This window comes from Bos indicus x Bos taurus, chromosome 18 (assembly GCF_003369695.1).
Source record: "Bos indicus x Bos taurus breed Angus x Brahman F1 hybrid chromosome 18, Bos_hybrid_MaternalHap_v2.0, whole genome shotgun sequence".
Taxonomy (NCBI): domain Eukaryota; kingdom Metazoa; phylum Chordata; class Mammalia; order Artiodactyla; family Bovidae; genus Bos; species Bos indicus x Bos taurus.
In genome coordinates, this window is record NC_040093.1 from 46762835 (window position 1) to 46789735 (window position 26901).

Here is a 26901-nt window from a genome sequence, read left to right on the forward strand (position 1 = left end):
CCTGCCTGTTCCCAGCCCCCTCCCCCACAGGCTGGTCTAGGCCAAAGTCAAGTCTGGAGGGTCTCCGTCGAGGTAGAGACCCTCTTGTCTCCACCAGGCACGTGAACTGGACGCACCACAATGCTCCTACTTTATGGAGAGAAAATGGAAGGGAGAGGAAAGCTCTGGGGCAGTCAGGGGGGAGATGGGGAGTCTAGGCAGGCCTCTACCATTTCCTCCACCTCTGAGGTCTCCTTCTGCTACAAGGAGATGGACCTCACACCCATTCCCTCTTCTCACACTAAAGCAAGGTGGGGGTGCACAAAGCCCTTGGCAGGGACATACATTAATCAGAATCATTCAAGGGCATGAGCCCCACAGGACGGGGGTCAGGTTCAAAGGTCTGCTGCTTTGCAAGAAGGTGACAGGGCCAAGAATAAGATCAGAACCCCAAACAAGGGACATGACGGTAAGAAGTGATAAAGCTTCAGTGGTTGGAGAAGGGTGCCCTTATACAGCATTCGAGAGTCAATACGCAGCTTTTGAAATAATGTAATGCAATAATGGAATACTTGCTTGTGTGTGTTAGTCGCTCAGTCGTGTCCGACTCTTTGTGACCCCAAGGACTGTAGCCTGCCAGGATCCTCTGTCCATGGAATTCTCCAGGCAAGAATACTGGAGTGGGTTGCCATTCCCTTCTCCAGGAGATCTTCCTGACCCAGAGATCAAACCTGGGTCTCCTGCACTGCAAGCAGATTCTTTACTGTCTGAGCCTACTGGGAAGCTAATACACAGCTCTTAGGAGTCAATAAAGCGTTTGTCTGAACCACCTGTATTGGTTCTGCAAAACACAGCCATGTACACATGGGGAGAAGGGGTGATACTGGGGCTTGTCCCACGCCTGGGGGAGCAAAGGCAGGAGCTGGGAGGGTGGGTACTGGGGCTGGACTGGACAAGGGCAAGGGGCAATGCTGCCTTGGGGTCCTTGGGGCCTGCAGTCCCTAGTATGTGCTGGTGAATTCCTGTCTTCCGAGAGGAGGGGAGGGCGTGGGGGTGGGGTGCCACAGCCCGCTGGCACGGAGCACAGCTCAGGGGTCCCCTTTCATTCCCAAGAGCGCTGACAGGCCTCACAGAAGCCGGTTATTAGTGCAGGCAGCCTTCCCCTCCTCCTGCGACCTCCAAGGTTGCCTTCCCTCTGGCCCTGTAATGATTTGACATCTGAACGCTGAGGAAAAGGTGGGATGGGAGTGGGGGTGGGGGAGAGTCAAAGCAACTGCTCCTGGCTGTTTCCTTTGCCAGAAACTGTAATTGGCACTGCTGAGTGTGAAGTGCACGGGCCCCTCCACCCCCCGCCCACCCCCTCCCCGACCCCTCGTGCTTCCTGGGTAACTAGAGCCTCAGCTTAGTTGGCTGCCTAAGCCAGACATCCCTGGTGTCAGGGACAGATCAGCAGAACCAGGCATCCTAGCGACCGAGCACCTGGAGTTTTGCGCATATGGGTCTGTAGACCCCAGGGAAGGTCTGGCCCTCAAAGCTCAGGATCTGGGGAGCTAGAGCAGTTCCTCTGCAGTGGGTGTCAGATTTGCCTGCAGGACAAAACTCACCCCTACTAGCCTGCAGGAAAATGCTCACAACCCCACCAAGAAGCATGGTTGACCACGCGTTCATCCTTCCATTCCTTCCTTCTCTTCTCGCCTTCCCTCTGTTTCCTCCCTTTCTCTTCTTCCTTTAGCTGCCAATGACTGGGTACCACTTCTTTTAGAGCTCATTCACAATCGATCAACATCGAATCGCAGGCTCTTGAACTCAGCAGATCAGCATTGGCACTCCAGGTGCCAGGGCTCCAACTGGTGGGCACCAGACAAGCCGGGCAAGCCTCGGTGGGGATGACAGTGCCTCAGAGCAAGAGAGGGCTTGAGCAGCTGTCGGAGAGGACCGGGCAGAGCTCTGTGACACAGGGAGCTCTCCAAATACATTAGGTCAGAGAGGAAAAGGGCCTAAGTATGAATACTATGCTACTCCTTGGGTAAAAATAAAAGGGTGTGGTGGGAAGAGGATTAAGTGGTAACTGCAGTGTTTTCTTTCTTGAAAATAGATCTGAAATAAATATTGCAAAATGTCAGCATTTGTAAAATCTGGGTAGTGAGCCTCACGGTTACTGTTACACAGTTTTCTGTTTCAAAGTTTGTTAGAAGTATTTTTTAAAATAGTAAGATGGGAGGGTAGGGGAGAGATGAATAAGCAGGGCATGGAGCATGTTAAGGGTAGTGAAAATACTCCGTACAATATTATAGTGATGGAAACACATCATTACGTGTGTGCGTGCGTGCCAAGTCGCTTCAGTAGTGTCCGACTCTGCGACCCTTTGGACTGTAGCCCATCAGGCTCCTCTGTCCATGGGATTCTCTAGGCAGGAAACTGGAATGGTTGCCATGGACTCTTCCAGGGGATCTTCCCGACCCGGGGATCGAACATGCATCTCTTAGTCTCTGGCATTGGCAGGCAAGTTCTTTACCACTAGCGCCACCTGGGAAGCTCACAAATCATTATACATGTGTTCAAACCCAGTGAATGCACAACACCAAGAGTGAGCCCCAACATAAAGTGTGGATTATGATGCGTCAAGATATGTTCATCTGTGGCAAAAAAAAGAAAAAAAAAAAAGTACCATCTGTTGAGTGATGTTGACAATAGGGAAGGCGATACACGAAGCAGAGAAAGTGTATATAGGAAGTCTCAGAACCTGCCTCTCAATTCTGTTGTAAATCTAAAACGGCTCTGAAAAAACAGTCTTAAAAAAATAACAGAATTTAAATGGGGAGATATCGCATTTGAGTGTATTTATTTTTATAAAAACTGTCAGTGACACTTTCATAGTGTTCTTGTGGGCCAGGAGCTGTTTTAAAATCGATGAATTCTCACAACAAATCTGTGGGGTAGGTCTCTTATGATTCCCCTTCATAAATGGGAAGCTGAGGCTTGAGAAACACACATAACTACAGAGGGAGGGAGTCAGGATTTGAACCCAGGCAGCTAGGAACCAACATCTGTGCTCACACCACCACGGCACACTCAAAAGGCACCAGGAAGCTGGGATCAGGGAAGTCAGAGGGCTGTGTGCTTCTTCGTGTGCACTGTTGTGTACTGTTTGAATATTCTACATGTGCACGTTACAGCTCTTTTTTGTTTTTTAAGTTAGGTAAATTCCAGGTACCAAGAAATAATAGAACCCTGACAGGTGTGGGGCTGGGGGAGACGGCACGGACCTCCTCTCAGAGGCTGAGGAAACACTCTAAAGCCACCAGACCACAGAGAGGCTCCCTGCTGGACCCAGTGCCTGGCTCATTCCCATGGCTGCAGCAGTTCTGGGCCTGGGGCGTGATCCGCTGTCTGCTCAGTATCCCTCTTCTTCCTTCTTCTGGCACAGACCCCACCCCCTCTCCACAGGTTAGACATATGACTCTGGGGGGCCACAGTGATTGGTCCAGGGATGGGTACTGGCTCCAAACCCAGCCAATCAGAGTCCTTCCCTGGGCTTGTCCTAGTGGAAAATCCTTTTGCATCGTGGGTGCCAACAGCACCCGCACCATGGCAAAGCATGTCAGTGGAAGTATACCTCCAGAAACGGAGCAAGAAGAACCAGGGAGTCGCAGCTGCATTCATAGCCTGTCATCTCAAAGCCAGCTCCCTCCCTGCCTTCCCTGGTTTGGTTACATTCCTATCAGTTTCAGTTGGTTCCTGCCTGAGAGCAGCCCACAGCCCCAAACACGAGAAGCCCAGATCCACTGGTTAAGGGGTCCTGAGAAAGACTAGAATCCCACCTCTGCCACTTGCTGTGTGTTCTCAAGAGAGTTACTCAACCTCTCTGAGCCTGTTGTACTCCCTGAGCTTCTCCTGGCCGCCTCAAAACTCACTGGTTGTCACAAGGATTAACTATACTAATCCAGTTCCAGGTATGCCAGTAAGTAATAAAATTAATATGGTGACAACAACTCTGCACACTATCTTCAAAAATTACTCCTTAGCAACCCCAGTAAACCAACACCAGAGGCTCTGGAAAAGGGGGTCCCTGCTGGGAGACCAAGTAGCAGAAAGGCAGGCAGCTGGAGCCACTTTTTCTTCCTGTGTGCTCCCAGATTCACCCTCCACTCTCCTCTTTCCTGAAAGAATGCCCGTGTGACCCCCATCAGTAACTCCCTTGCTCTCTGGTTCCTGGTGGCTTCAGCCGAGGAGGCCTCAGCAGGACACAGGAGGACAAGAGAGAAAGGTCCAGAAGTCGTTTCCCTGGAGGGTCCCCACAGGCTGGCTGCATCCTTCCAGAAAAGGCCATGGCTCCTTCGGGTGCCCCCACCCCTCTGTCTGACGACGATGACCCCCCCATCCCCACACCCTCCACTCCAGGGGTAGGAGTGGCACCCAGAGTGCCAGCATATGCCCTTTTACTCTTTTAAGAGGCTTGCCCACACTATGTAGATATTCCCTTTGTTAAGCTCACGTACTCATGCTCAGTCGCTTCATTCGTGTCTGACTCTTTGCGACCCTATAGACTATAGCCTGCCAGGCTCCTCTGTCCATGGGATTCTCCAGACAAGAATACTGGAGTGGGTTGCCATGCCCTCCTTCAGATTAAGCTCACTCCATTATCCAATTAGGATGTGTGTGTCACCGGTTTTCACAGGGTCCCTGACTAGTTGACAGGGGTCCTTTTCCTGGCCTCCCCAGGTCTCAGTCAAAATTCTTTTCTACAGAGGACACTGCTCCAGGGTCCCAACTCTGGCCACTGTTCCCATTTCCCTCCACACTTCCATAATCCCACAGTCCTCTCCAAAACCTATCAGATCCTCAACCTTGAGAAAGGACCCCCTGATGAGAGGCAAGGGGCATTTAATGAACAGCAGCCCCACAGGGAGGCAGACACAGGGTCACTTCTGGACTTTGGATGTGTCTTGAGAAGCAAAGCACCAATTTCTGCACACCAGAAAAGGTACCTGAGAGTGTATATTTATAGAAAGATACATAGAAATGGACAGATGGCATCTATCTATAGATACAGGAAGCTCTGTTAGAGAATCGCGTAGGTATGTATATATTTGCCAATGGCAGGACATGAGGTTTCCACATTCACAACCGACAACACACAATTGCCTGATCTTGGAAAACCACACTTGTTTATGTGGTTAGTTCCCTCTCCAGAGGTTTCCAAAGTGAGAAGGCTGGTTTCAGGGGCAGTCTTTAAATATGTGTGTGTATCTTTCTAAAGAAGAGAGGAGGAGGAGGAGAGAAAAAGGAGAAATGTATTTTCACGTTGCGCAAGGCAGGAACGATGGGGCTGGTTTGGGGCAGGGGGCATGATCCCACTGGAAAGGTGTGAAAGGTTAACTCCAGAAAGGACAGCTAAGGTTTCTAGGTTGGGACATCAAAACACAACAGCCGGGAAGGTCGCGCAGTCCGCTGAAATCCCTTGTAGCACATTACAATCAGTTAAGGGCAAAATAAAATCCGAATCATACTAAGAGGTAGCAGCTGTTTATCTTCTCGGAGATTTCGAGGGTCTCTGGAAGCCCGGCCAGGTGAGGGTGTTCTTCTGGAGTCGGGCAGGGCTCTGGCCGAGGGCTCCGGGGGTGGGGCTGGGCGTGGGGGGTTGGGGAAGGGAAGGGTGTGGGATGGCCCAGCGTGGACAATGGCAGCTCCCGAACCCCAGGGAGCCTCTGCCACTGCAGGCCACTTCCAAACCCACAGTCACTTCTTGGGTAAGTTATGCAGTCCCCACAACATATAAATAAAAGTTTAGTTCTGTGTTTCCATATATCTTCTACATGGAGGCTAGCTGAATATTAGTGGAGTAACAATAATTATTAATAAACAATAGTCGTCATAATAACAATAATTAATAGAATAATAATGCCTTGGGGGGCTGGGGGGGGGGTCCTTCATATGGTGCGGCAGGGCAGGGGACGGGGCTCTACGTCTCTATGTCTGGTAGAAGTGATGGTAATGGTGGTGGTGTTCGTGGTGGTGGTGATGTTCGTGTCTCTGGACTGCCTGGCCGGCCTGGCTCTCGTACACCACCACGGCGGGCAGCTCCCTCAGGTGGTCCCGCCCCACGACGGTGCCACCCACGGCCAGCGGCGCCTGCAGGCCCCGGCACCCTTGCTGGCTCTCCTTGGCGCGGTGCTTGTGCTTCCGGTGCCCGAGGGGCGCCAGGGTGGGGAGGAGGGCAGGGCTGGCGGCCAGGTGGGCCGAGGGGGCCACCGCAGGGACCGCGGGTCCCCCGGGGGGCTTGCTTCGCGCCCCTCTGGCCACGTGGCCCACACCCACGCTCTTGCCCTGGGCCTTGGGGGACCTCACAAAGTGCTTGCTCCCGTCCTGGGTGCCGCCCCGGAGCCGCTGCTGGACCTCCGAGGCCTTGGCGAAGGGGGCGTCAAGAAAGTGGAAGGAGCCGGGGTCCGCGCCCTGGGGCTTGCGGTGTGGGACGTGGATGGCTTCCGGCTCGTGGGAGCGAGATCGAGTAGGGTTGGAGGCGCGAGGGGGCAGTTCTGACTTCTGGGCCACTGACGGGGAGCCTAGGAGTCAACGCAACAGACGTTTAGTGAACACCTACTGTGTGCTGGTGTCGCAGGATGCCCCAGAAATCACCCGCACCCCCAGTTCTCCCATACGGAGAGAGGCAGCTGTTCCTTATCAGAGCTCCCACTCCCCACCCACTGCTGGCTCCTCCCTGTCTTGGAGGAGAGTTTTCTCGAATGGAACTTTGCCATCTGCTAAGTGGGGAAAAAACTGTTTCTTTGTTAGGTCTTTAAAAATAATTAATTCTCCTTCTGAGAGTTTGAAAAGAGAGGAGACAGAGACACTGTTAACTGTCTAAGGCCACCGGGGCACGAAGAAAATCTATGAGCATGTTCCTTTACTTACAGAGGTAACCCAGAGAGGAATTAAACACAGGAGGAGGGGGAGAAGGGCGCCGAGGGGAGTGAAATTAAGTGGGCTGCGTCTTCATTTATCATAGCAAGAGCCAAGATGTCAAGGGCTCATAAAGACAGAGTGGTGTTTTGCTTAACCAAGCCCGGGGTCCTCACTGGAAGAGAGGGGAACTGGGTCGGGGCGGGTTAGAGTGCAGCGCTGAACTGCTGTTTTCACTGAATTAGAAACCCTTGGATAATATTTGATTTTGTTCAACTTCGTACATGTATTACTTTAATCTCTCAAAAGTTTTCAAGATCGTCTCCTCGAAGAAGACTCAAATCACTCTAGTAAAAGCTACGCCTCCCCCCAGCCCAGGGGGCCAGTGAACACCTTCGCCCCGCACCTGCCCGCCCGGCCACGCCCTCCCCTGGCCACCCACTCAAGTGAAGGCGCTCCCTTACCAGGCCCAAACTGGGACGTGTAGTTTTCTATCCCGGCGAGATCTAAGTAGTGGTTTCTCCTCTCAATGTTCTCATCCACGCAATGGTGGTAGCAGCCGGACTGCTCCAGATGGCTGTCACCCTGGAACCTTTCGGGGAAGGCAAGTGAGAGGGTGGGCCCTGGCCTCACAGTGGGAGAGGTCCCACAAAGCTCCTGGGAAGTCACGAGACAAGCATTTCTGGACCCTCTGTTAATTTTGGTCTGGGTCTTGGGAGCGGGGTAGGGAGAGACCACTTTAGTACTCTGGCCCTCCTTTTCCTCCCCTGCCTAGCCTCCCTGGGCCAAAGCAAAGGAGAGAGTAACTGATCAAAAAGATGGTCCAGAGCCAGGCTTCAAACTGTGTGTCCCCAATGTCCGCCTGGCTCCCCAGGGGTTGGGGAGAACAGAGGCCCCCAAGCCACTGGAGTTGAGGTCAGCAAACTCCATCACCTGCTCCAAATCCAGCATGGGCCTTCCCAGTGTGTGTGTGTGTGTGTGTGTAAGGGGTGTGTGTGTGTGTGTGTGTGTGTGTATGTGTGTGTGTGTGTGTAGTGGGCGTGACGTTTTCCCCACTGCAGGATTCTGGGCTCCCTGCCCTCCCCTTCAAGGGTCTCTGTGATCTGCCCATGCTAGCTTGCCTCCTCCCTGCTCCCCTTAGGACAGCCTCCCACATCTGTAGCCAGCTTGGGCACCCCTGATTCCTAGCCCTCTCCTCACACCATGCTGTGTCCCTGCTTGGACCCCACCTTCTCTCTTCCCCCTGTGCTACTATTTCTCAAATCCCAGTCATTTCCTTTCCACATACACAGTAGATATTGATACATCTTCATGCCTCCCACGTTACTGTTACATTATATTACTGTTTACCTCAACACTTTTCTTTACTCAGTCTCTTTTCATCCCTCCCTCCCTTTACTTCCTTCCTTGCAGTTAAAGAAAAACAACAGGTGAAAGCTAATTGCAGTCTTAGAATCCTTTATCCACATTTCTGAAATCCAAAACGCCCCAAAACAAAGATTTTCCATAATTCGTTTGGCAGCCAAGCTTGCTCTAAACAGATGTGAAGGTAGCTATAGTCTTTATCTCACTTAGCGTGAATATATATACATGTCCCTGCAAAAATATTTCTGTGCTAAATCCTGGGTTGCTGCTCAGACCTCAAACAGAAATACGGTGGGAGCACCTTTCTAAAACTCAACAAACGCCAAATTCCAAAACAAATCTGGCCCAAGGCATTTTGGATGAAGCAACGCAGACCTACATTTAGGTATTTTGGAAAACTGAGCTTGATTTGTGAACCTGTCCTCTTAAGTCACACCCCCCCACCCCCACCCCGACTTCCCGCCCCAGGAGGATGCAGACTGCAGCCTCCTGCTTCAAATCCCTTAGAAGCTGGTACACAGCTGGTGCTCAACCCATGCTTGGGACCGCCTTACCTGAGGAGGGCCCGCTGCTTCTTCTCCCAGCTTCGCAGCTCCTCAGCGGGCTTGGTCTCGGCTCTGGGTCTGGCACTCTGCAGGTCTGAGTCCCATCCGAAAAACAGATGGGTGAGCAGCTCGCTCCTGTGCCCACCCACCTCCCAGCCCTTCTCAGGCTGCCTAGCACACAGTCCTTAAAAACTGGCCCACAGAAGCTTCACGACAGCTCTGTGGGGAGGGTTCTCCGAGCCAGGACTAAATAGAGGGGTCTTGCTGCTACGTGCCTGGCTTAACTCCTTCCCCCGACTCACCTCCTCCCAGACCCCTTAGCCACCTTCGAGGCTCGGCGCACTCGACCACCCTCCCCACGCCCAGGCCCACCTCCAGCACTTTGCTCACCCGGGCCTTCCATCTCTAGAACTCCTTCCGTATCCAAACCCTGGTCCTTCAAGGACCTGCTCAAACTCCACTTGTCCACAGAGCAGCTCACAGGAAAAGCCCTAGGCTCCCCACCCCCCCACCCCCCGCACTCCCCCGATGTGGGCTCTGAGCCTCCCTGAGAGCTGGGAGTGGACCAACCCCATGGCTAGCATGGCCTGCCAGCCCTCACCGGGGTGATTGAGGACGATGCTCTTCTTGCTCTGGCTCCCATCGGGGGCCACTGTGAGCTTGACCCGCAGCGTCTTGCTCGACGTTGGGGAGTGGTTGACGGAGGAATCGACCACCTCGTAGATGGTATGCAGCAGGCTGGTGATGTCCTGGATGGGGAGGGAAGCAGAAAACCACGTGCATTTAAAACAGAGTATTCAGAGGGGCGGTGGAGCCTGAAAGGTGGAAACCTCCCCAGTTCCCCCAAAGCCCAGCCTCAGGCAAAATCTAGGATGTCAGAGGCTCACCAGGACCAGAAGCAAGAGTGAGGGAGAGGGCGGGTGAATGACCTGAATGCACAGGAAGGATGGTGGGCAGCGGGGCTCAGTGGCACCTGGGCCCACGGAGGCACTGAATGGAAGTTGCTTCAGAAAGCTCATGCCTCGAGGGTGCAGAGTTGCCCCAGGGATTCTACATCCTCTGGACTTCCAGGATGTCCTGCCAGCGCTAAGCCATCTCCCAGGCAACAGAGAAAGCTCTTCTGCTGGGCACTATTTAACAGGTAAACTGAGAGGAGGGGCTCAGATACTGTGGCCGTGAGCATCAGCAGCATCTGCTTCTGATCTGATGAGCACTTTCTCAATGAAAAATAGAAAAGTGGATGCGTCCCTAAAGATAAACTCTTTTGTGAGAACTTGACCAAAACTCCTCTTCTCTCTAGACCTCAGTTACCCCCTCAATCAGAACAGGGCTCTCCAATCCTTAGGGTTGGGGGATGGAGGGGGGACCAGGTGCCCCCAGTAGGTCCCACCCACCACATCTGCCTAAGGTCCTTGGTCTGAGGGGAGGCTTCATGCTTTAAATGATGTTGGAAACCTCTAGAAAAGGTATTTGCCCTCTATAGGGTAGGCTCACAGACTCTTCTGCCCAGAGACTCTTCATGAATACAGGTGGACTCAGCCCCCTGTTGCCCCCTCACCCATAAGCCTTTAGGCAGAGGTGACACCAAGCACTGCCGTGGCTCTGCAGTAGGTGGACAGATGACCAGAGGTGGTGGGGCCAACTGGGTACATCCCCACCCACGGGAGGTGGCAGCCACCCAACTCAGCTACTTGTGACAATGCTGGCTGACGGTCATTCCAGAGAAGCCAGAAATCCAGAATCTCCTGTTACATTTTCAGAATCTTCGATACCGGCAACTAATTTTTTTTTTTTCCAACTCGATTTCCTCTGCCCCTAGCCCCTGGCAACCCCCATTTTATTTCTGTCTCTATGAATCTGACTACTCTAGATGCCTCATATAAGTGGACTCATGGAGTACTTGTCTTTTTGTGATTGGCTTCTCTCACTTAGCATAATGTCTTTGAGGTTCACCCATGTTGGGTCAGAATTTCCCTCCTTTTTAAGGCTGAATAATATTCTATTGTATGGATATGTCACATTTTGCCTACCCATTCATTATTCATTCATCAATGGACCAGAGAAGGCAATGGCACCCCGCTCTAGTACTCTTGCCTGGAGAATCCCATGGATAGAGGAGCCTGGTAGGCTGCAGTCCACGCGGTCGCTAAGAGTCGGACACGACTAAGCGACTTGACTTTCACTTTTCACTTTCATGCATTGGAGAAGGAAATGGCAACCCACTCCAGTGTTCTTGCCTGGAGAATCCCAGGGACGGGGGAGCCTGGTGGGCTGCCGTCTATGGGGTCACACAGAGTCGGGCACGACTGAAGCGACTTAGCAGCAGCATCAATGGACACTGGAGTTTGTGCCCACCTTTTGGCTATTGTGAATAATGCTGCCATGAACATGGATATGTACAATTATCTCTTAGAGGATCTGCTTTCATGTCTTTGGGGTATATACCCAAAAGTGGAATTTCTGGGTTATATGGTAATTCTATGTTTAATTCTTTTGAGAAAACTCCATACTATTTTCCATAGTGCTGAGCCAATTTACAATCCCACCAGCAGTGCACAGGGATTCCCTTTTCTCCACATTCTCACCAACACTTGTTTTTTTTTTGTCCTTTTGATAACAGCCATTCTGACTGTGAGGTAATATCTCATTGTGGTTTTGACTTGTATTTCCCTCATGATTAGTGATGTTGAATATCCTTTCATGCACTTATCAGCTATTTGTATATCTTGTTTGGAGAAATGTCTAGTTAGTCTCTGCCCTTTTTAATCAAGCTGCTTGTTGTTGCGTTGTAGGAGGTCTTTATATATCCTGGATATTAATTCCTTCTCAGACACTTGATTCGCGGATATTTCCCCTATTCTGTAGGTTGCCTTTCATTCTGCTGATTGTGTCCTTTGATGCACAGAAGCATTTAATTTTGATGTAGTCCAATTCATCTATTTTTGCTTTTGTTACCTGTGCTGGGCTGGAACACCTGGGGGCTACATTGGGGTTGCTGGGGGCTGCCAGTTTGAGACCTGGGCTCCAGCCTCTCACTTGCTGGCTGACTGGGCATCCCAGCAATTCTAGCAAGGCCCACAGAGGACCCCCTCTTTCTTCTCTTTCCCTTAAGCTGCTCTGCACCACCACAATTGCCCACCCTCTCTCATCACCTTAGGAAGCCCATGAAGGTGGCATCATTATCTCTATTTTACAGATGAGGAAAGTGAGGTCCATCAACATAATTGCCTAAAGCATCACACACCAGGCCTGGGGCCCTGGAATGCCATCCCCGAGGGTCCCAGATGATTCAAGGTGCAGGAACAAGGGTGCTTTGGTAGTCCCAGCTGGAAAACCAGCCCTGTTCATTACACAGAGTCCAGCACAGAGGAGTAGATGCCTGTGACTATTTATTGTACAAATGAACACCTGAAGGATGAACAGGTACTTTCTTCTGAGTTGGGAAGCTGGCCCAGATGCCAGCTGTAGACTGGTTGCAGTGAGGTGGGAGTCTGAATGTCCCAGTGCAGGAACGAGCATGCTGACGGCCAGAGAGTGTGGAGGGAAGGGGTATTTATAGCCAGATTTGAGGAGTGGCTTTAGAGCTAAAAATAAATCGGGGGAAACACCAGGCTGGGTCCTCCCCGGACTGGGAGCCAACCTCCTCGCTGCTTGGCAGGAGACAGACACCAGTGAAGGCTCTCCCTGCAACTGGGCTGGGGCACCCTCCTTGGAAATCTTCACATCCTTGCTATGCCTCATGTTAGCAGGGGGTGAAGAATAGCAGAATGAAGAATGAGAAAGCAGTGTCTGCCTGCAAGGTTTCGTAAGGCCTCCGAGGTGGGGGGCAAACCCTTTTATGGTCAACTCCTGAGACTCCCTCAGTCTCTTCTGAACCAGAAAGGAAGAGGGTGGCTACCAGGGGCCACTGCACGTGTTAGGAGAGGTGAAAGGCCACCACACCCCTGAGAAGCCCAGTCTGGCCTTCCCTTGAATTGCCACCTCCATGCATTTCTGTTACCCAGGCTTCAAGCCTGGGATGCATTCTCCTGTGAAGATAATGAGTCCATTCCCAAACAACCTGGGAGTGGGGTGGGTGGGGTAGGGCGCGGAGGGAGGAACAGGAGCTTCTCAATCTGAAAACACAATGACCTCGCACAAACAGCGTGATAGCTGGAGGGGACTTGGTGTGTGTGTGGGGGGGGTAGTCTCACCTAAATCATCTCCCATGTCCCCAGGGTCCCAAACCAGGAAGAGTCTCTGCTGCTTCCAAATACTCAGGTCTCCTTGGGAGCTTTGCCTGCTCAGAATCCATTCCCTTCCCCAAATAACAGACCCTTGATTTTATTTTGTGATCCAAATCCATTCCATTTTTCATTCCATGTGACTCGTGTGTCAACTTTCCCTTGACTCCAGAATGAGCACATGTACTCAGAATCAGCCATTAAACGCATCACAAGCTTATGGCCAAAATGATTCTGCACCAGTCATGTCACTCAATCAAAGCCGGTCACATTCAGCTGTGGAGCTCCACGTGACATTCTGAATTTGGGAGAGCTGCAGACAGGCTGGGGTATAGATTGAAACTATCAGTCATTATCTTGCCAACGGGAGAGACTGTTGATAATGAAGGAACACAGAGGAAAGAACCATGAAGAACAGCTAGTCCTGAAGACACTGAGCCTCTGGATCCAGCCATGCCTGAAGTCAGTGCCCGTGGACTGAATTTTCAGTTACATGAGCCAAAATGGTCCTCTCTCTCTCTCTCCCTTTTTTTTTTTTTTTTAAACTTACAGTAGTTTGTACTGGGATTCTGTCACTGACACCCAAAGAATCCTGAATGATTGAAATTCACTCACAGCTTTTCCTCCAATCTGTTCTAACATCCCCTAAACCATAGCCTGAGGAAGAGGTGGCCTTTTTTTACCCGGGTCTCTCCTCTGGCAGCTTCTCCTGCACTATTTACAGAGAAGAAAATACTGAGCCCTGAACCGGGACAGGGAGATAAGATAGCAAAGTTTCAATTCTCCCTGGGAGCACCCTGAGGCCCTCTGGTGCTGGGCGAGAGACGGGCGTGGAGCCAGCCATGCTCCTCTCGGGTCTCTGCGGATCTGTTACAGGCCACACACCTGGGCCTCCTGGGGAGGGAGTGGATGTCAGAGAGAAACTGGGCTGAAAAGGCAACAAGGAGGCAGAAAGGAGGATCTCAAGGCCCAGGCAAACAGAGGCAACAATCATCAGTAGTAACTCAGACGAGATCACGCGCCAGCCTAAATAAGCCCTCCCCTGGCTTCCCTTAACACCTGAATAGAAGTCAGGTTGCCAGCTGCGGCCTCCGAGGCCCCACACGACATGTCGTGCTGGCTTCTGGCTGCAGCCCTGTCTTTCCAGATAAGCAGCCATTGCACCAGTCTCCTCTGGGTCCTTAAACACCCTGGTGCTCTCATTCTCCCCAGCCTGGGGCTCTCCCCGAGTTTGGCACCTGCAGGGCTCAGTGCCCATGTCACCTCCTCCAGGAGGCTTCTCTGGTCACTCCAGCCCATCTCATTCACGTGCATGTGCTAAGTCGCTTCAGTTTTATCCAACTCTTTGCAACCCTATGCACTGTAGCCCGCCAGGCTCCTCTTTCCATGGGATTCTCCAGGCAAGAATACTGGAGTGGGTTGCCATGCCCTCCTCCAGGGGATCTTCCCGACTCAGGGATCGAACCCGTGTCTCTTATGTCTCCTGCATTGGCAGGTGGGTTCTTTACCACTAGCGCCACCTGGGAAGCCCTTCTTAGTCACACCACTCCGTTTATTTCTGTCACTGAACAAATCACAGCTTACTATGACCCTACGACGGTTCAGGCTCCGCTTCTCTCAGCGGACTGTGAGAGCTATATGGCTAGGAATTGCATCTGTGCCGTTTCCGCAAAGCACACCCAGTGGACAGGAGGTGCCCGCCATAGATGCGCCGTACATAGACCCAGGTATAGAGGAAGGTGAGAGGAGCCCAGGGAGGAAAGACATGTGGGAGAGGTTTGAGGGGAGAGAGAGACACAGGCCTGCAGCGAGGTGGGGGGTGGCGTGGGGGTGGACAAGCTTGTAACAGAGCCGCTGGCAGCACCCTGGGGGCTGGGCTGCTCATTTTTTAATTAGTAGAGAGAAGCACTGGGGTCCTCTGGGTGCCCAGCCCACCCCAGCTCCTGGGCAGATTGGCCGGGGTGGGAAGTAGCCTGGGGCGATCTTGGAGCTCCAGGACCAGAGAGAAGAGGAGGCCGGACAGACTCTGCTGGGGACCGGGTACCCCTCTAGGGAGGTCTGGGGCCCTGCGCCTGACTCTTGCCCCTCCCCAGCCTGAATGGTGCTCGCCCCAGAGCAGCCTGGCGGCCCTTCCTCTCTGTCGCCTCCTCCTTCTCACCGGTTTCCATGAAACTCCCAGGGGCCTCACTCCTGCCCTCCCCACCTGACCTGAGGAGAAGGGGAAGGGGCAACAGGGGTGTGTGCCCGACGAAGGGTCCTGCGCCAGGGGTGTGGCCTGGCGGGAGGCCCAGCGGGTTCACTCACCTCTCGAGTGACCTTGCCATTGTTGTCAAAGTCGTACAGGGTGAAGGTCCACTCCTGCCGGCTGTCTTCCTCCACAGACACGTCACACTGCAACTCCTGGATGTAAACAGACAACAGACATACGTGGCCGGTCACTTGGCGGCTGGGACACCCGGAGGCTGGGTCACGGGGCCGCCAGCCTCCCCGCTGCCCTCCCCAGACCCTGTATGAAGGAGAATGTGATGACCAAGACATGCAAGGCCTGGGAGAGAGGCCAAGCCGGGCCAAGGAGCTTGGGCCTGGGGAGAGGGGCCTGCCGGGTACCAGACACTCTAGGGTCTTCAAAGGCCGAGGAAACACAAGGGAGGGCTCTGGGAGGAGGCATGCGGCCTCAGGAAGAATGAACTTGGAGCCGGGGGTAGAAGCTACCAGAAAACACACAGGGTAACTTAGCCATGGGCGGCCACCCAACCTGGAAGGCAGGATGGGAGGAGTGTTAAGAGCTGAAGGGTCAGCCCCAGGTGCCAGCCTGGGCTTGGCCCTCTGCAGTGACATGAACTTGGACATGGCCTTTCTCTTCTCGGTACCTCAGTTTCCCCTCATACAGACTACAGAAGATGATGGTCCAGACCTCAGAAAGTTGTTGGGAGCATTAACTGCCCCACGCCACGTCCCCTGAGCCCCCTCCACATTCCCCTGTAGTTGTGGTTGGCTACTCCCCACCTCCCACTTCAAGTGTCCAGCATCCCTGTCTGAGGAGTCAGGGATTGAAGATCCCCAGGAACCAGAACAAGGAAGGGGCCAAGCCAGGGGACACATCTGAGACTTTTAGCATGGCTCTCTGGGGAGCCCTGGCGGACAGAGCCCTGCTGCCCGAGACCTGCTCATCAACCAACCCCCACCACCCCCAGTGACGGGCACCCCTCCTTCCCTGCTCCCTGGGATCACCTCCCAAGTCCTGTCTCAGGGTCTGCTTGGAGAGAACGGGAAACAGATATGTAAGCCACTTGGCTCAGAGAAAAGCCCAATTAATGGAGGTAGCTGCTATTGTCTTTGCTGGAGTGACTAATACAGCAATGACGTCATCACCGTGGCTCCCACAGCCCGAGGTGTCCAACCGCAAGGACTGGGAACAGGGAATCGGGGAGCTCCGTCACCGGCCACCCGCATGCAGGGGCTGGCTGAACCCCAGACAGACAGGTCCAGAAAGGACGGCCGTTTGGGGAAAGAGAATCCACAAACAGCCTTTTAGATCCACAAGTCCTATGAAAACAAGCGAAGACACCCCCATACCATCCAGTTCCATGTCTTGCCTTGGCCCACTTTTTCTTCTGCAGGAGGACAGACTCAGTGCCTCCAGAGAGGGGCGGTGCCTGGCCTCCCAAGGCTGGCGGGAGTGAGCCCCAGCACAGCAGCCCTGCCCCAGGCTTCTGCAGCTCACAGCCAGCTCCCTCTAGCAATTCTCGGGCGGCCCACGCTGAGTTCAAAGTCGGCCTTCCCTCAGTTGTGACACGCCTGTCTGATACCTGCCAAGTGCTCGCTCTGCTCTCCAGCACTGCGTCCTGCAGCACTTGCCCTGCACACATGCATGTACACGAGTGTGTGCCTATGGGCACGTGCACACACACATACATATGAACACACACAGACATACACACACTCACATACATATGTCTACACACTGATACACACATCTGCATACACATTCATATACACATGCACACCTGATTCCCTTTCCCAGCCCCTCCACTTGGCTTCAAAGAAAGCTCGGGTTAGAAGTTCAGAAATATGGGTCAAGTAACTACCCCCACCTCCCATGATCTCTGTCACACGCGTCTTCTTGTCCCCCCATCCCCGGCCTCTGGGGTGAGTCCTCCTCAGGGACCACGGGTAAGTCACAGGCATCAGCCGGCCCCCATTTGCAAGCAGACCCACATGGGCTTCCAGGAAAGACGTCCGAGTCTGGGTCTTTCTTCTGCCCTGGCCTCGGTGTTGGCTTTGCCAAGCACCCCGAGAAAACCTGCAGAGACCCGGGGTGGAGGGCTTAGGAAGAAGTTAGCAACCCCAGGTCCTCAATGAGACACCGCCTGCCCCCTCAGCTCCTCAGTTAGGAGGACGCAGGGCCCTTGATGACCTATCTCACCCCCTCTTCTGCGTCATCTCCCCTTTGCTATTCCCACACAGCCAGCCAGCACTGGCAAGCCTCCAGGCCTTCTGCTTTTCCCTTGGCCGGGAGCGTCCTCCTGATCCCAAAGGCTCCCCCATGCATCACCTCTCCCCAGCTCCTGCCTCTATGCCCAGAGGCTCAGTGCAGACACTTGCCCTCCCCAACCTCTGCTGCAGCCCTGGCTCCCCCCTCAGGGCACTGTGCAGAGTTTGGGATTGCCAAAATGCCCATCACTCTGCACCCTCTAGGCTGACTTAGGAAACCTCCCTGTCCCCTCTCCACACTCCCAGATCCCCATCACAACGCTGACCGTGCAGTTACTGGGCCTGGGTCACTCATCTGTCCCCCTGACCACACTGTGCTCCGTGAGCCAGGAACCATGCCCAGTACACCGCCAGGTTCCCTGGAACTAGCGGGTATCAATCCCCATTGCTTGGAAGGGAAAAGGAAAGTACTTATTCTGCACTGGACACCCTTTTAAGCACCTGCTGCTGCTGCTGCTAAGTCACTTCAGTCGTGTCCAACTCTGTGCGACCCCATAGATGGCAGCCCACCAGGCTCCCCCATCCCTGGGATTCTCCAGGCAAGAACACTGGAGTGGGTTGCCATTTCTTTCTCCAATGCATCAAAGTGAAAAGTGAAAGTGAAGTCGCTCAGTTGTGTCCAAATCTTAGTGACCCATGGACTGCAGCCCACCAGGCTCCTCCATCCATGGGATTTTCCAGGCAAGAGTACCGGAGTAGGGTGCCATCACCTTCTCTGAAGCCCCTGAGATGCCTTAATTCATCATGTTTCCGACATCCCAGTAGATAGATATTGTCAGCAGTCCTCAACCTTTTTGGCACCAGGGACCAGTTGCAAGGAAAAAAATTTTCCACGGACCAGGGGGTAGGGAATGGTTTCAGGATGATTCAAATGCATTACATTTATTATGTACTTTATTTCTATTCTTATTACATCAGCCCCACCTCAGATCATCTGGCATTAGATCCCAGAGGATGGGAACCCCTGGATAAAATGACTATCACCATTTTACAGGGCAGGCAAGTGAGGCAGTGGCAGAGGTGGGAACTGAATCCCCATCTGTGGGCTCCAGGGCTCTGCCCTAGTGATCTTGTAGGGGAGACAGAGCAGGAAGGAGGGAGGGTGAAAGGAGGGTGGGGAGAGGCTGGTAAGCTCCCTGCAGGCAGCCTGGGTCTCCCACTTAGCACCTGGACCTGTGCTTGGTACACACAAGGAGCTTAACATACCATCTAGGGAGGTAGGACAGACAGACCGTGGGCTCTGGGTGGGCATGTCTCTTTTGCTGTTGACCATCTGAGCCCCACCTGGGCTTCCCACGTGGTGCTAGTGGTAAAGAACCCGCCTGCCAATGGCAGGGGATGTAGGAAATGCAGGTTCAATCCCTGAGTTAGGAAGATCCCCTGCAAGAGGGTTTAGCAGCCCACTCCAGTATTCTTGCCTGGAGAATCCCATGGACAGAGGAGCCTGGCGGGCTACAGTCCACAGGGTCGCAAAGAGTCGGACACGACTGAAGGGACTGAGCACACCTGCACCTGAATCCCAGAGTGAAGGACCTGCCCAAGGCCTCCTGGTCACCTACCCTACCTGTGAGCCCCATTTTGGCCCCCTGGACAGCCTTGGGAGGGAGCTGGTAGCAAAGGTTTCCTTCACCCACGAGGAAACGGAGGACCAGAGAGGAAGTGCAGGCAGTCACGGCAGCACCGGGGCCAGAGTGCCATCTCCCCTGTCCACTCTCCTGTCCTTCCCCAGCCCAGCGGCCACCGCCTCTGGCCACTACCCCATGGTGAGAGGCCAGGGGCCTGAGCTGAGAGGGGAGGGCCGCGGGGAGTCACTAGGGCCTGTGCCGAGCTGGGGTAGCCCCAGATGTGGCAGGAGGAAAGGTTGTTCATGGGGGAGGAGAGGGGCTGTCACATCTGGAGGGGCCTCAGCATCCCTCCCCCCCCATCAAAAACCAGCACCGGGCAGAGAAAACCCTTCCGCCCAGGGCTCAGCACCAGGAAAGGAAATTTACCTCGAATTTCAGCTGTTTCTTGGAGCCCGAGCAGGGTTCGCCTGACTTCTCCATCCTCTTCTCATCTCCGCTGGCCAGTCCGTCTGACTTCTCGGGAGGCAGGGCCACTGCGGGGGGAAGGAATAAGGGAGAAGGCATGAGTTAGAAGGCGCTGAGCCACCCCAGGCCCAGACCCTGTGGCTCTGTCCGGAGGCCGTCCCCACCATAGCACGGCGGGCCCGCTCTGCCCGGCCACTTTGCTAGAGTCAAATCCCTCTGTCCTCCGGCCCCGTTAATGCCCAGGGCTGTCCCAGGGGAGGCCCCCTCCCAGGGTGCCTCTTCGCCAGCCGCTCAGGTTACCAGTGGGCCTCGCAGGCCTCTGTTTTCTGTGGCCCAGAGAAGCAGCCTGAGGCCACCCAGGGCATCTTTGGGCCAAAGACCAGGTGAATGAGGACAGAGTGGAGCTTCTGGAGACCCCAGAGGGAGCTCTGGACCACGGCTGCTTTCTGCAGTCTCCCTGCCTTCCCTGAGAACACTGCGGTGACCTCAAAGATACCACCCACCTGGGCTCAGCAGGTCGCACACTGGTGGGTGGTCAGGAAGGAGAACAGAAATGGGGAGTGACGGAAATGGAGTTCACTGAGGTAGAGGAAGCACACACACGCGCGTGCACACCTTGGTATCTTCAGGAACCAGCTCACCCTGGGACTTCCATTCTGCCTCTGCTCACCTAGAAGGGCCTCCCTCTGCCAAAAGTGTTGAGTATAGGGCTCTCGAGTCCTTCCATGCCCTCCCAGTAGCAGTGGGAAGATGGGCATGAAAAGCTGGTGGTCTGTGGACATCACTTTCCTGTGAACACCCCCAAGGGGTGCCAGGGGACAGGGCTGGGAGCAGCCATCATCCCTGAGCCCATGGTTCCATCAGATCTTGAATGTCCCATGAGACCCCTCCAGCCTCTTCTGTCTCTGCCTGATAAAGGGGACTCAGGTTTGCTCAAGAACGTGCTTTCTAGAACCTCACAGCTCTTCTCTTTAGATTCCCTCAGCTTCCCTGGGGCAGTGATTCTGTTGCCCTGTTTTACAGGGGAGCAAACAGAGCCTGGCTCTCACTTGAGGAACTTTCCCCCTATGTCCAACTAAGGGTGGCCCAGGAGGGCCTGTGAGCAGCTGAGATCCCTGAGCAGTGGCCCCAACCAGGGCTGGACTTTCTTGGGAAGTCAGGAGCCTGGAGATATATGTCTACCAGGCCAGGAAACCAGGTGGAGGGCCTTGCCTCTCCCCTGACCCTGTCCCCCACCACACTCCCACACCCCAGCTTTGCAGACCGGGACCCAGGAGTGGCTACTGGGGAGTGCCCCAGCTCTCCCACTTGACCCCTGCCCTGTGGGCTCAGCAGTTATTCAAAGCCCTTCCCAGGGAGCCCTCAGAGCTTCGTGGCTGACTACACTGCTCATTGACTCACTCGGTCCTCACAGCAACCCCAGGAGGCAGGTACCAGGATCAGCTCCACTTTCCAGATGGGAAAACTGAGGTACAGAGAGGGGAAGTGCTTTGCTAGTAAATGGCAGGGCTGGGATTTGAACCCAAGTAGCCTTGCTCGTGCTGCTGACCACTCCATGCTGATTTTGGCTCGGTTCAGCAGACTTGGTGCCAGCCCTGGAAGAGGGTACTCTCTGCTTGGGCTCTGATCCTCCCAACACTGTGTGTGGCTCTAGGCAGGTCACATAACTTCTCTGGATGTCTCAGTTTCCCCAACTGTACAGTGGGGATGATAAGAGTCCCTTCCCCAGAGAACCCTTGTGTGGATTCAAGGAGCTGCAACTGAAAGGGCTGAGAGCCCCGGGTCAGCACACGGGGTCCAGCCATCAGTAGTGACAGTCTGGCGAATGATGGCCCTGGGTCTCCCCAGGTGGCTCAGTGGTAAAGATTGCGCCTGCAATGCAGAAGCTGTAGGAGCTTTAGGGTCAATGCCTCCATGGTCGGGAAGATCCCCTGGAGGCTGGCATGGCAACCCATTCCGGTTTTCTTGCCTAAAAAATCCCCCGGGACAGAGGAGCCTGGTGGGCTACAGTCCATGGGGTCACACAGAATCGGACACAACTGAAGCAATAGCACACACACAGGATATCCCTACACATTGTATCTTTTAGGAATCAGGAAATGAGTAGCCAAGTTTTCTAAAAGCTGAGGCTTTTGGATGCAAACAGACACAAAAGTGTCATATCAGCCTGGGTAGGAACCAGGACAGGGAGGGAAGACATAAAGATAAAGATGCTCCAGTCACCAGGCTAGACAGGTGGGGACAGGAAGGCCTCCACGGCCAGTGATGTCCTGGCTCCATCACAGCTCCCTTCTTGACTGAGCCTTGGAACTGGGCTCAGTGGGATGCAGGGAGCCCCCAGATCTCCGTGCCCCCACAGCAAGGCAACAACTCCCTAAAGCTGTCAAGGGCTCCAGCTAGAGACCCCGTCTCAGTCACAGACCCCGGCTCCTCCCTGGTGGTTTCATAGAATGAGGCCACTGAGAATAAACCTAAAGATCCAGGTGGGGGCACCTGGCATCCTCATGGCTGGGGTGGTTGACACGAGGAAGGTCAGGATGCTGCCCGCTCCTGGGGTAGGGGATGAAACCAAGTCCAGCGCTCTCTGCTCCTCCAAAGCAAACAGCTCAATGGCCAAGAGGTCTGGTTGTGACACCAGAGAAGTTGGGTGGGAGACTGGCCAGTGACCCAAGGACAGCCAAGCGCACAGCCTGTACCACCCTGACCCCTCCATCTCAAATCTACCGGCACACCGCTGGGCCAGAGCTGCTGCCATCGTGGGAAGAAGAAAAAGAAAGAGAAGAAAGGGAAACAAAGGGCAGCTCCATCTTCAAAGCTGCTGCCTCCCTCTGCCAAGGTCCTGGCTGGAGATGCAAGCCGGCGAGGCTTATCGAAACCAAACTTCAAGTTCAAAGGGAAGTTATCAGAAAACCACCTTCAGGTTCAATGTTGCCTTTCAAGTTCCACTTGATAAAACCCAAAGAAAAGAAACCTCTGTCCCTGCTCTCTCCTACTCTGGGGCACCCCTCCCCCTGACACCCAGACAGCCCATCCTCCCTTAGGCCCTCCCCTGCCTGCCCTCCTGTCTCCTCTCCTGGGGAGGAGGGGAACCTCCCCCTCGATCCCTTATCCCCTTCATATGTCTTCTCCAAAGACCAGGGTTTGTCCTTTCTTCATCAGTGTGTCCCACCCCTCAGCCCATCCTAGCTCAGAAGACCACCTGGACACCCCCCAGGAGCCCCTTCCCAGCATGAGGGGCAGGCACAGGTGGGTAGTATTACTGGGAGCCATGTGCCCTGGGGCCTGGGACCAGGAACAAGGACAGTCAGCACCCTGTTGCCCCCACCAAAGAAAGCCTCTCTCCCGTTCACTGTCCCCTGCCCAGGGGCCAGAAGAGGTGGCAGATGATCAATCAGACAGCCGTGAAGACCCCGGTGCCAGACGCCTGGGCTGGGACTCAGGGGCCCTGCTTCTATATACACATGTGAGTGAGCCCCCTGAAACTAAATGACATCAAATCATTGCCCACCCCAGCTACCCCTGTGCAGAACGCACCCCCTTCTCTCCACCCGTCCAACCTCAGGCTCATGGGTAGATGGGAGAAGGGTGACTGGGGCTCACTGCAGGCTTCCCAGGCCCCACCAACCGGAGAACAGTACTTTTGTCAGGATGGGTTTTAGCACCAGAGCCTGAGCCCATTCATTCCTCATCTCCTACCCTATGCCTGTTCAGCCCACTGATTTTTTTTCTCCCCAGAGGTGATCTTTCAGGGGGCACAGTTTCAGGGGGACCCTGGGCACTCTTCAGTTGCAACAGTAACAACACTGCTAGTTGGAAAGCAGTGGAAGGAGGAGGAGAAAAAGGAAGGGAAGGGACAGAGTGAGGAGGAAGGAGACTTTCACTTAGCCTGACACACCCTTGGGTGACCTAGAGCAGGGGCTGGCAGCCCGTGAGCCAAAGCCAGCCCACCACCTATTTTTGTAAATAACGTTTTACTGGGACACAGAGACACTCACATCCATTGTCTATGGCGAAAGAGAGTTGAGTAGCTGCAACAGCCATTCTAATGCCTACAAAGCCTAAAATAGGTACTCTTCCTGGCCCTTTGAGTAAAAGTGGTGGACTGTGCAGTTTTGCACACCCAGGAGAATACAGCCTTGATAGGCAGGGTGCAGGCTGAATTTCACCTGCTGTTCACCTGCTTGACTGGAAATCCTTGTGCAGTCCACAGCCTGCCCAACCATATACAGCAGCCATAGAAGAAAGAAAATTTCAACTCTGCTTTCTTAAAACCAAGTCTCAACTCCAAAGAGTCTGGGGCAGCGTGCAGAGCTCCTTCTCTGTGGAAGCGGTCCCCTGTCCCTCCTCTCACCACGGCCATGGCCATGAGGAGCCAGCCGGCCGGCTGTGTTTACCAGATGATGGCTCTGTCCCACATTAGCTCCCAACCTGGCATCTCTCCACCCCCAGCAACTGCCAGATTAAATGCATTACTTGACCATCTTCACCCGGCTCCCTTTGATGTTCCCTTCTCAAGCTTCAAAATACCTTTTGGAGGGAGATCAGACAGCATTAAACAGAATTACTAATTAATTAAGCAAAGTTAAATTTTAAACACTGTTTGTTGTGTTAGCCAAAAGCCTGAACAGAACAGACTTTTTTCCTCCGCTGAGATCAAAGACAGTCTCTTCCCTCTCCCCTCCCCCAGTTTAAAAAGGGGGTGGGGGTGGGGAGGAAGAGAGGGAGAAAGAAGAGAGTGTTGAGTACCTCTGGGGAGAGTAGGAAATAACCTAAATGAGGCAACTCTGATCATGGGCCCCCCATGAACCACCTAATGGGAGGCATCCAAGGCTCCCTTGGAACCTCACGCTATGAGAGCCACGGTCACTTTCTTGGGACTGTTTAGCAGTGATCCAGGGAACAGGATGGCATAGCCAACCCAGCCAGAGCTGTTGACAGCTGGCGCCGCCCAAGCAGTATGAGAAGAAGAAGGGCTGTGAAATGAAACAGATCCACCCACCCGAGACCCCACCCTCCTGAGTAGGATAAGTGCCCCAGGGCTCCTCCCTTGGGTTTGGGGTCAGGGTCACTTGGGGTCACTGGGACACTGGCTCTGAGAAGCTGACAACTGTGCATGGTACACCTCGGGGGCGCCATTCACATGCCGGACATCTTCGATTGTATATTGTTCATGACAGTTTTTGGACAGATGGCAGAAAGGTATCTTGAGGAGGGGCGTCCTTTTTCCACTTTGCACAAACACATTTCTTGCTAGCAGAGGGCTGTCTAAACTCATTCAGTCTGCAGTCCTCTCTGGGATTTTCTGATAATGATGGGAGCCTACCACGTCCACGTGGCCAGAATGCAAGTTTCTCAAGAGCTGGCCCTGCTGGCTACTGCCCCGCAGCTGCCCACAGTGTACCATACGTGCACAGAGCAAATATTCCATCCCAGAATGACCCACTGCACCAAACCCCCCCAGGTGGATAGAACACAGGCTACGTAACAAACACTATGAATTCTGCTGTGGTTGGGAACTGGAGTGGGAAAGAGGGCAGTTTAAAAGGGGTAGGTCCATTCTGAATCCCAGACATCGGCTAAAATCCAAACCCTGGATGATATCAGCAAATGCCAGCTTATTTTAACACAATCCAGAAGGGCCTGGTAGATATTAAACTTTGGAAGAAGAGACGAATTTGAAACACGGTATGATTAAGTCAGCCCCACCAAAGACCAGAAATGACTAATACCGGAAGGCCTGGCGGACACCTCTCTTAGCCTGGTTACCTGGCAGGTTCTTCTCAGTTGATAGAAAGTAAGATTTAACACAAGCCAGAGCTTCCTGGCTGGAGTTTGGACACTGGCCTTAACATACTCACAGGCCTTTCTCAACTGTCCACGTCCAGATTATCTGCCACAAATATTTTAGGCTCAGGGTGGCTTGCCAGGATGTCTCTGACTCCCCAACCCTTCAAGAGCAGCTGTTAGAGGGAATGCAGATGAATTTTAATATTAGCCTATGCCAAATATAATTAGGAGGGTAAATCTGCTGCCAGTAAAAAGAGAAAGATATCGTATGTGCATTCCAGACCAAATGGTTTCTTGCGTTATCTGCATGAGGCTCTCCTCGGGGCACGAGCGTCCTAGAGACACACAAATGCGTGTGTCCTTGCACACAGCAGTGGCCTGTCTGGGGGTGCTGGTGAAGTTAGTGGGTGCACACGTTATTCCATTATGTCCTCTTAATATCACCATGCAGGGTGTGGTACCGCCTGCATTCTACAAGGTGCAAGAAGCCAACTTGATGGAACCATCTCCCAGCCCCGTCTCTCCACAGAGCCGGTTTTCCCTGCCAAGAACACTCTTTCTGTCTCTCAACACCTGCTCCTCCTTCAGGTCTCCAGGTTAAATGTCCCTATCTTCTGAGAAGGCTGCCCTCCTGTACTCTGGGGTTGGGTTAGGTTTCCCTACCCTGATTACACTGCTATCATCAGGACTGCTGCAGCCCCAGCCTGTCACCCTACATAGGAGTGTATCATCATCGTCATCAAAACGCAACAACCGGCAGCAGCAGCATCAGGATGTGAGCACAGAAGACGTAGAAACAGAACGAAAATCCCTGTTTCCTGCCTCCCCAGCCACTGGTCTGTCCACTCTGTCACAGGACAATGGTTAACACCTGTTCCTGCCTGTCCCGCAACCATGCTCCTCTTTCTCATAATAGCATCTGGGTTTTCTCCAGTGGGCCGCCCCTCCCCCAGCTCAATCCATGTGGTTTATGGGGGCGCTGATCCCACTCCAAGCTTCCTGGAAGCACCCAGACCCGACCAGCTTATTTTATCCTGGTGGCCCTGTGTCCTCGCTCTAATGCCCAAGGACAGTTGTTCATGAAGCTGACGAGGTTAAAGTTGCTGGGCCTCTGACTTGCACGGGCTCCTTCCAAGTTGGAATGTGTGGACGTGGTTGGTTGTTTTTATGATGCTTTCAAAATTAGGTATTTTATCCTCGCTTGGTTAAGAATGCTGTCTCTTCCCATTCTGACTTCCCGCCCGTCCCCTTGTGTCATGTGGTATTGGAGTGAACACAAGCATTTCTGGAATCGAGCTAAGGGGAACTTGAATTGGGGATATATTTATTTAGGTTTAGTGAAAAATAAATGCATACTAAATAGAAATATGTAAATACATATATTTGTATATAAATGGTCCACAGTTATGAAAGAGAATCGTGTATTCTTTCCCTTAAAAAAGACAACCCCCAAACTGGATAAACTTGGGTCCCACAAAAATCTAGACCTGCCCTGGCCAGTAAAGTAAGAATCAAACGTTTGCAAGAAATAATGGACTTGGGTGCTATCTTTCACCTGTGATGGCTCAGCTCATAAGA

The 26901-nt window shown here is 53.4% G+C and overlaps 1 protein-coding gene across 1 annotated transcript in view; it reads right to left on the bottom strand.

Annotated features, from left to right (window-relative positions):
• Nucleotides 1-2804: 2804 nt before the first annotated feature.
• NKD1 (NKD1, WNT signaling pathway inhibitor) overlaps nt 2805-26901 on the bottom strand; it is a 94378-nt gene continuing 70281 nt past the window's right edge. The window contains exons 5-10 of the mRNA XM_027513617.1: nt 19498-19604; nt 15317-15412; nt 9391-9538; nt 8799-8883; nt 7344-7471; nt 2805-6542 (exon numbers count right to left, since the gene is read on the bottom strand). Coding sequence (XP_027369418.1) covers nt 5950-6542; nt 7344-7471; nt 8799-8883; nt 9391-9538; nt 15317-15412; nt 19498-19604 — 1157 coding nt within the window. The 3' untranslated portion in view covers nt 2805-5949. The remainder of the gene's footprint in view (nt 6543-7343; nt 7472-8798; nt 8884-9390; nt 9539-15316; nt 15413-19497; nt 19605-26901) is intronic.